General features: G+C 38.5%; 1 protein-coding gene across 2 annotated transcripts; it reads left to right on the forward strand.

Moving 5' to 3' along the window:
• The first annotated feature begins 416 nt into the window (after window positions 1–416).
• Window positions 417–8,517, forward strand: LOC118329830 (inhibitor of nuclear factor kappa-B kinase subunit alpha-like). 2 transcript variants are annotated; one of them, XM_035664148.1, is made up of 22 exons: window positions 417–698; window positions 1,690–1,850; window positions 1,949–2,043; window positions 2,144–2,261; window positions 2,348–2,417; window positions 2,509–2,597; window positions 2,699–2,788; window positions 2,881–3,005; window positions 3,452–3,559; window positions 3,662–3,797; window positions 3,930–4,130; window positions 4,524–4,626; window positions 5,081–5,204; window positions 5,280–5,431; window positions 5,524–5,585; window positions 5,670–5,779; window positions 6,246–6,295; window positions 6,469–6,577; window positions 6,680–6,827; window positions 6,943–6,992; window positions 7,348–7,447; window positions 8,148–8,517. In XM_035664148.1, exons 2-22 carry the CDS (start codon window positions 1,746–1,748, stop codon window positions 8,205–8,207), a joined length of 2,205 nt encoding a protein of 734 aa, XP_035520041.1. In that variant the 5' UTR covers window positions 417–698; window positions 1,690–1,745; the 3' UTR covers window positions 8,208–8,517. The 2 variants fall into 2 exon arrangements, with proteins under 2 accessions (XP_035520041.1, XP_035520042.1); XM_035664149.1 differs by lacking the exons at window positions 417–698; window positions 1,690–1,850 and having other exon boundaries at window positions 2,144–2,268.
• The last annotated feature ends 1,414 nt before the right edge of the window (window positions 8,518–9,931 follow it).

Raw genomic sequence — 9,931 nt, forward strand, 5'->3', positions numbered from 1 at the left:
TCTTTATTTACAGATGTTTTTTGTGCGTTCAGGCCTCTTTTAAAAAGGAGATCTTGATCTCAGTGTGAGTATCTGTTCAAGTACAACACACACAGCTTCAGGCACTGTATAATGCAATGTAAAGACTATCAGATCATGAACTGAAGCTGTTCATATGGCACCATCTAGTGAGCAAATTCAGAACCTGCACAAGTTTAGGAAATAACTACACTTAGCTGCCACTCCTTGCTTTTATAGCAAAAATGGAAAAAAACAACAACACTTAATGCACAATAATACACTTTAGTTTGGGAGTGGGTTGGATGGGAAATCCCCATGGATGTATGAAGGAGAATGGAAATCCCCAACAGAGGGAGTAGTCCTGCAGAAAGCCTCATGCGCCCTTGTCCCCCAGACACGCATGCGCAGAACGTCCGCCTGTCAGTCTAACACTTTCACTTTGCGCAGGTATCGAGTTGTACGTTTCTCTCTCTTGCTCTGCGCCTTTCGACCCAAAAACTATAACAAAAACACAACATAAACTTGAACTTCAGGGCCGTGTTTGATGGACTGTGAGGTGCGAAGGTTTATTCGCCGGTTCAGCCTCCTAAACAAGAAAAACGAGCTGTGAGCAACACGGTTAGCTAACTCTGAAGCGACAATGTTCTGACATCTCAAGTGAGATCATTGTCATCTGTCGCCTCTGACCTCCAGGACTGGTGAGTTTATAATGTTTGTGGAGAGACAGAGGGAGGGAGATGTTGCTTTTACTGGACTGTTTTTTTGTTTTTTGTTCAGCATTGTGAAAGATTTCTTGGAGTTGTGTGACTTTACTGAACCTAATATAGGCAATACAATAACAACAAATGGCTCCTAACCCTGGGTTCACTAGGACAGCTCATGCTACAGTATGAGCACACATTCACAGCACTATATGTGATTAAAGATTACTGATCACTATAAGGAGAATTAACAACAAAAAGTTATGTAAAGCAGGAAAAATATTATAAAAATCTATGTGCACCACTGGAATATAAGAATATATGGAATAATCTAATGCTTAGGCTTTTATATGTTGATATTATGTTAAGTAGAGTGGGAAATGGTTCACGAACATTTGTGATATTCTCTCATGAGGAGAAAATATTATAATATATTGTAAACATAGTAAGTAAAGAACATTTAACTGTTAATCTGATCTGCAGTACAGTATGGCGATATAATGCACATCATGATATGGGGTTACGATTCAGTATATTGCTATATATTATAAGGAGTACTGTAAGCAAAGTGATATATTGCAATTTTTAAAACTCTTTCCACCTTATGAATAAAATCTGAGTAAGAAAGTTACTATGGGGGCGTCCTGGTACCCCAGCATCCTCGGTTTGATTCCAATCGATGGCCCTTTTCTACATGTCGTTCCCTCTCTCTCCTCCCCCTTTCCTTTATATCAAGCTGTCGCAGTCACGCACAAAAAAGACATAAAAAGCCTGAAAAAAAGTTTACTCTTTCATGCAACCAGAAGAGTCAGATCTGCATTACATCCAACATCGCAGCCTTCAGTTTGCGTTTACAGCACTGCTATCTAGTATCACAAAACAAAATATTGCGGCACAATATTTTTTGATAATTTCTTGCACTCCTACAATCCATAAGGTTTCTAGTTTCTGGACAATGAGAGATTTTGTATATTTTGGCTCTTTATAGCTGAGGTCTCTCGTAAACTACCTCCGTTGCCCAGCTGCTCCAGCCGACCTCGCACTATGGAACGAGCTGCGCTCAAACAGAGCCAGCTGTGTGGCTCCTGGGAGATGAAGGAACGACTTGGGATGGGAGGCTTTGGGCACGTCTACTTGTACCAGCACCTTGTAAGTTCTGCTACTCACCTGTATGCTGAAGAGAACTTAAACCCCAGCCCCAGATGTGTATTTGGCTTGGTTTTATTCCCTGTCTGTGTTTGGAGCAGGAGTTGGGAGAGAAGATCGCGGTGAAGCTTTGCCGCCTGGAGCTGAACTCCAAGAACAAAGACCGCTGGAGCAGAGAGATTCAGATCATGAAGAAGTGAGTGTGAATCATCTGCCTGTAGCTCATGAACAAACTTCAGAGTACATGTTCTTCTTGTCAAACCGTCTCTGTATGTTTGGGTCTCTTTCTGTTATAGACTGAAGCATGTGAACGTGGTTCAGGCCAGAGAAGTTCCAGAAGAGTTGAGCTCCATTGCTTTAAATGACTTACCTCTGTTGGCCATGGAGTACTGCTCAAGAGGAGACCTACGCAAGGTACCAAGTGGGTATTTTATAAAGACCCCATAGAAATATTTGTCTTTTAAAACATTGTTGATTAATATTTATGTCTCTTTATGTAGGTGTTGAATAAGCCAGAGAATTGTTGTGGGCTGAAGGAGAGTGAAGTCCTTTCTCTGCTCAGTGACATTGGTAATGTTTCTACTTTCACAATAAGTCACTGTTATCACATGTTGATGCTTAATGTCCATGAAATTATTATTATTATGTTTTACAAACACAGGTTCTGGTATCCAGTATCTCCATGAAAATAAGATCATTCACAGAGATCTAAAGCCAGAGAACATAGTCCTGCAAGAGGTTGATGGCAAGGTGAACTCAGTTTTTGTACATTAATTCAGCCTGTGTAATCTGCAATTCCATATATGGTTTCCTGTGCCTTGCTCTCATTATAAAATCATGTTTTCCTCCAGCTTGTCCATAAAATCATAGATCTGGGTTATGCTAAAGACTTGGATCAGGGCAGTCTCTGTACATCCTTTGTTGGAACTCTCCAGTATCTGGTAAGTAAAAAAAAAATGTTGTGTTTTATTCTTAAAAATTTCAATAAATTAGAATACAATCTGTTTTATGAATAAGTCTTTATGTGTCCCAGGCTCCAGAGCTGTTTGAGAGTAAACCCTACACTGTAACTGTGGACTACTGGAGCTTTGGAACAGTGATCTTTGAATGCACTTGTGGCTTTCGACCTTTTTTGCACCACATGCAACCTGTACAGTGGTGAGTCAACAGCAATGCTCGCCTGTATCCTGAAGAACCTGGGCGTACAAATTACATTAAAACACATGTATTATTTGTATGCACTGTATATGAAGCAACATATACACATATACAATACAAAATCATTTCATGGTTGAACAGTATATATGAATGTTACATGTGAATTCTGATATTGGAGTGTTACTGTAGTATATAAAGATACTTACATTTAGGTTACAGTAAATTCAATAATAAGCACTACAGACTAACTCACACAGGATACAAAAATGTACTGAAGATGTACACTTTTTATTAATGTTGTAGCTATAACATTTTTAATAATCTGCTAAATATCTTTAGACACAAAGTAACAAGAGTGTAAAAAAGATTTTATTTCCAAATGAGGGTCTGGTTTTTCTATTTGTTGGCTTTATTTTGAGTTCTCTCTGGTTTGCCTGCGTTTGTAGGACAAGTAAAGTCAAGAACAAAGGTCCCAAAGACATCATGGCAGTGGAGGACATGAATGGAGAAGTCAGATTCTCCACACATCTTCCATATCCCAACAATCTTAGCAGGTAGAGACAAAAAGATTGCTCATACCTACCAGGCAAATGTCTCTTATTCTTGCATCTAACCTCCGTGTGTGTGTTTGTGTTTGTGTGTGTGTTTGTTTATAGGCCGCTGCTGGAACCAATTGAGTCTCTTCTGCAGATGTTTTTACTGTGGGACCCTGCAGCACGGGGTGGAGGGCTGGATCCTGACACAAACAAGCCGTGCTGCTACACAGCTCTACAGAATATTCTTAACATGAAGGTGAATAATATGAAACCTTTTCCTGTGACTCACTTAGAACAGATTTTATTAAGCGGTTTTATGGTTTTATGTATCCCAGCTGAGGACAGCGTGCAAAGCAAACCCCCTAATTTTGTGCCTTCATTTTTCCAGGTGATTCATGTGCTGGACATGACCTCAGCACAGCTGCACTCGTTGGTTTTGGGTGCTGAGGAGAGCTTGCACTCCCTGCAGCTTCGTCTGGAGACACACACTCAGGCACACATCTCCCCGCTGAGTCAAGAGCTGCTGCTGGAGACGGGAATCTCCCTGGACCCACGCAGACCGCCCTCACACTGTCTGCCAGATGGATTGGTAGGTGACACACACACACTCACATAAACAAAAATATCTGATGTCAAACATGCCCACAGGCCACAAGTGCATACGCAGCAGATGACCTTCAGTTTTTTATCTCCATATTTTGCAAATGTTTTTGTTTAGAAGTTTTCTTTCATATTTCAACAGTGCAGTTGAAATGCAGTTGTGTTAGTTTCCAGTTGGCCTTTGGTGGAGTAAAAATAAATGTTAGTTTGTAGCAGCTGACAAATAGTTTGACAGTGTGTTTGGAGACTGTATGAGTAAAGGCATGAAGATTGTTTGCTTCCAGCCTTTCTGGCTCTTCCACTGGAGTTTTCTTTTTTTTTGAGTGACCCTTCACTAAGATAAATTATAGTATACACAGTAATATTTGTTCTCTGCTTTCAGCAAGGCTGGGACAGCTCCATAGTGTTCCTGTTCGATAAGAGCCTGACCAAGTACTCTGGACCGCTGACTGCCAGACCTCTGCCAGACAGTGTCAACTTTATTGGTGAGATATATAACTGTAAAATTATGTTCTAAAAATTACTCTCAAATCTCTCTCTGTCTGCAATGTAAAATAAAACCTTTTTTTGTTTTACTTTTTGAAAATGAATCACTTATCTTGATAAAGCATGGTTTTTAAGATCAATGGATAACACCCAAATTCCCAATGCCTCAGTTCTCTAACCACTAAGTATTGTGGCATTTTAAAAATGAGGGACTTCACCATTCTGTGTTGACCTAACATGACTAATATAATAATAATAAATAATTCTTACATGCAGTGTGTGAGATTCATACATCCTTTTCAGTTTATAGCGCGTTTTGAGTCCAGCTGATGTGAGATCTTTGTCGATGTTTATACCCCAACATACTTTGAAAGTTTTAGAAGCTTCTTTGAATCTGTTGTCCAAGTTAATGTGGCAATCATGTCTCTTTTGTGAACATCTGTGTTGTCTCAGTAAGGGAGACTAAGACTCAGCTCCCACTGTCTGCACTGAGAAAGGTGTGGGGGGAAGCAGTCAGCTACATCTGTGGACTGAAAGAGGACTACATCCGCCTGTACCGGGGACAGAGGGCTGCCATGTAAGTGCACAAACATACCCATATGCGTACACCCACACACGGAAACATCCTTAACTTGTGTTTGTGTATGTCTAGACTGAGTCTGCTGCGTTACAACACCAACTTAACACGATACAAGAACCTGCTGTTCTCCCAGTCGCAGCAGCTTCGAGCCAAACTGGCTTTTTTTAAGACCAGCATCCAGCACGACCTCGAGCAATACACCAAGCAGAGACACACCGGCATCTGTGAGTGGATGTTAATCTCCTGCTGTGATACATAGTTTGAAGTCCTTACCGAAGCTTTAAGTAAGCTATCTGATGTTGTTTTTTTACTAAAGCTTCAGAAAAAATGCTGAAGACCTGGCAGGAAAATGAAGAGAAGGCTGATGAGTTCACAAAGGTAGGACGGTTGTTTAATTCGTAGCGTTTCTACACAAACTTACTTGCAGTTTTTTAAACATGCTAAGGTTGTTTTCTGTCGTAGGTTGCAGATGTGGGGTATCTGGATGAAGAGATTGTGGCTGTACATTTTGAGATTGTGGAGCTGCAGAGGAGTCCATTTGCAAGGAGACAGGGGGATGTAATGGAACAGCTGTCAGTATCTCGGTTATATTTACACTATAATCTTTTTCTTAAAGGATGGGTTTACATGTTTTAAAGTCTGTCTTAAAATAAAAGTCAGGTGCCCATATGTACACTGAATTAATTTCAGATTACTTAATTATTCCTTTTGTTTATACTCCCATTAAGAAATTCTAAATTGGTTTCAGTGGAAGTGCAGCTACGCAAGGAAACACTATCAGGGGAAATACAAAGAATTTGGTACTAAACAGACTGTAGCTTTGGAAGATATCCATCCAATTTGATTAAGTCAAACTGCTGAAGCCTCATATTAATTTCAAATAAACATTAAAATAAATTACTTCCATTGGAAGCATGATTTGAATTGGTCTTTTTACAGCATGCAAAACTGTTTACACACAATATGGGGGTCTGACTATTGTTGTAAGACAGACTTAAACCAAAAATCGTATTAAAAGTTAACTCTCTTTTTTTTCAGTGAGAAAAAGGCTATTGAACTCTACAAGCAACTGAAAGCTAAATGCAAAAGTTAGTACAAATTATAAAAAAATTTTAAATGGTAGACGTTGGTTATATGGGCTCCTGCTTTTTTGATTAATTCCTCAGCAATGTGGCTGTGAATGGGAATAGCAGTACGGCATGTAGTATGTGTTTACAGGACTGTGTCAGTGGATGGTGGATGATTAGATGTGTTTGTACAGGTCCTGATCCCCCACATGGCTACAGTGACAGCTCGGATATGGTGAAGACCATACTCCAAACAGTCCAGAACCAGGACAGAGTGCTGAAAGACTTGTACACTCACCTTAGGTAATTTATCCACTAATCCAACCATGCAAAGTTCAGCACAACTGAGGTCTCATTTTAAAAATGTGTTGTGTTGTTCTTTTTTAAAAAATCCTTTTCCTGTAGTACAATTCTGGTGTGTAAGCGGCGCATCGTTGACTTGTTCCCTAAGTTGGAGAGGGCGGTAGAAAACATAAAAACTGCAGAGGCAGCAGTGATGCAGATGCAAATGAAGAGACAGAAAGAGTTCTGGTACCTCCTCAAGATTGCCTGTGTGAGTACACAACAAATGACTCTACAGAAATAGGAGCTTGAAGCTCTGTCATACAGTATTAAATGTATAATTCAAACAAGAGTGTAGCTGATATATTGTGTGGTTGTGTATTTAGGCCCAGAGCAATTCTCCGTCACAGTCACTTTTGCAACGACCCACTGACAGGTAAGATCTGTACAAGTCACAGTTCTCTGCTGTAAGTTTCATAGAGCTAAGTGTGTATTACAAATGTGTATGAAAAACACTGTTAAAAACATTATTAGCCCCATGTAGTCTGCTGAGTTTTGTACAAATCAAAAAGCTGCCACAAGAGGTCACTCCAAGCACCTCAAGTCAAGTAACTTGTAGAAGCAGGACTCATAATCTCCTCAGTTACTAATGACTTGAAGACAATAATATGGAGCCCCAGAGTCTCTACAGATAATATATTGTTTTGTTTTGTGCACAATCCCAACATTCATTGGGTGATAGGTTGGGTACATTCTCTCACAAGGTCACAAGAGTCTTTCGTCTCTTTTAGTGAAACGGTTCATCAATTACTGGATGAGAATCAGCGATATCTGGGTCAGCTAACTTCTCTGCTGCAAGACGCCACCCAGGAGATGGAGCACAGTGTCATGGTACGGTATACAGGTGTGAGGGAGTGTGTTTATTCATGAAAAATAGTAAATATGATTGATTATTGTAAATATTAATCACCACCACATACAGACGCATAACAAATTAAAGGAAAAACCTCAATAAGTGAGTGTAGAAACAAAACAAATGCACAGGTTTACATTTAAGCAATTAACATCTATCTAGATGCAGATTTTGTCAGAGGGATATTATAGTAAGACTGCAGTGCATACACCCCTCATAACAAAGATCAATGCAGATTTGAGAGTTCAGTGGTGCAAAAAAAACCACTGGCTCTGGTCTACAGAGATGTAATCAGAGGAGACATCCTTCATCATATTCTCAAGTGCATGTGAGAACGATACAGGTCAAAATGCTTGACCTCTGCAGCGAGGAGATATGATGGCTCTGTCAGGCTGTGGGGGACATTTTGTTGACATGGTTCCACTTGTCCCCCTAGAGGGAAGTGTCACTGCAAATCAATACAAAGCTGTTCTGAGTGATCAACCTTTAACTTATGATTAAACATTTCTATCTGTGTGTTTACTGTATGTAGTTTATTGTGTATACACATTTGTCTTCGGTCTTTACTAGACTGCATGTTTATGGCCAAGGTTCAAGGTTTAAGATGGGAGATTATCATGAAAATGTTCAGTAGATAGTAAATGGAGAGCAGTGTTAACATTTCTGTTCTCTCACCAGGAGCAGGACTGGAGCTGGACTCAGTACGGAGCAGTGAAAGCTCAACCTCAGAATCTGTAGAAACTGACCAAAGACTCGGTGTTATGAGTCAAAGATTTATACTGTAAACAGGTGCCTTATTAGAGTTACACTATCTGAAAGCTTTGTGATTCCATACTGTATCATATACATATACTGTAATGCTGTAAGACTGTGTGTGAAACGGCATGATTGTGTTTTAAATTAAATGTATATTATTGAGTTTTGAAAAGCTAACTTCCATCTGTAACCACCACTTATTTATTTTACTTTTAGTATTGATTAGAATTAAACATTGCTGCTGAGAAACTATGCATGATGGAATGTGAATACATTTTATAAACGTATGGCACATGGACCGTGTTTTGTCTTCATTCGAGCGGTTTAGCTGAATTTTCTTCATCAGTTTGTCTTTTCTTTGCAAGTAACTGTTGAAAATAAATTTCTGGTTATTTATATTCACTCAGTAGACCAGACATATACAGGAAATTATAAGACCCTGGGTTCACTTAGGAGTGGATATGAACAACATTCATATAAGTAAATACTACAAAAATAAAGTCTGACTGTATAAGTTCAGTAGAATATTTATTTATCTTTTAATTATTCACTGAAGCAGGAAGTAACCTACCATGTATGGAAGATTTCTTTGTAATCAATATCCACCTATTGTTTTATTCATACTGACCTCCATCATTAAGTCCTGTTATAGTTTAAGGTGTAGTTTTACATTGTCTGGGCAAAGATTTCACATTTTAATCAATATATTAGTAAGTAGACACGAATAATAATAATACGCTACAAAGTAAGTGTAGCATACTGTATTTAATTTAAGAAAGGCTCCTGGTACTTTTACTTTTTCAATGTCAATTTTTTAAATACTTAATTTCATTCAGTTACATTTCACATAACTATGAAAATAAATAAATACACAAGTCTAGTAAAATATGTGTTTCAGTGGTCATATTAGCAGCTGCAGTGGGTTTATTTATTTATTGGTACTTTTAAAATAAAATATATTAGATATTCAGTGATTAGATATTCCACTCAACATGTATTTTTTTTTGTCAGCATCTGTGCCATGCAGTCATGAAATATTTTTGTACAATAAATAAAATAGGGCAGTGTAAACATATGATAAACACAGAGAGGCAGACAGAGGCATGCATACATAACACACTTATGAAACAGACAGACAGTAAAACAAACTGCAGTTGCAGGAAGCTACCAAAGAAAGACCCCTCCTCTCATCGTGTCTTTAAAAATATGAATTTATTGGTTTTCTAAAATGTAGAGGTCGCCTAGGCTGAAATTACCATTGATTTGAACTATCAGTGAGGACACCATGTGGGACTGTGTGCACTTTTTTTGACTCATTTGCTAATAAAACGGTCAATAAAGTGTAGATTGTCTTTGTCAAAGTTGTCTTAAGAACTTAAGACTATGTAAAACTGAGCTGGAGCGTTATATATACTGTAAATATACTGTAAATATATAAAAACTGTCGTTAATGTTGGACGAAGACGTGAGGAAAACATCTGAAGCCTGTGATAGGCTGATTCCGGCCAATAGCAACGTGGTTCATTAACATAATGCTGCTAAGCATCGTGGGAAAACTACTAATCGACAGCTTTCGGTTTAAATAAGACTAAATCGCGTTATCGACAGAAACATATTTTACCTGATAAACATTAAAGACGAACTAGAAATTATATTTATTTATAATTATATATATATATTTAAGTTAACACCATGACAGAGAGGTC

The sequence above is a fragment of the Morone saxatilis genome, unplaced genomic scaffold, assembly GCF_004916995.1.
Source record: "Morone saxatilis isolate NCDOM2014 unplaced genomic scaffold, NCSU_SB_2.0 Contig19, whole genome shotgun sequence".
In the NCBI taxonomy this organism is placed as follows: Eukaryota; Metazoa; Chordata; class Actinopteri; family Moronidae; genus Morone; species Morone saxatilis.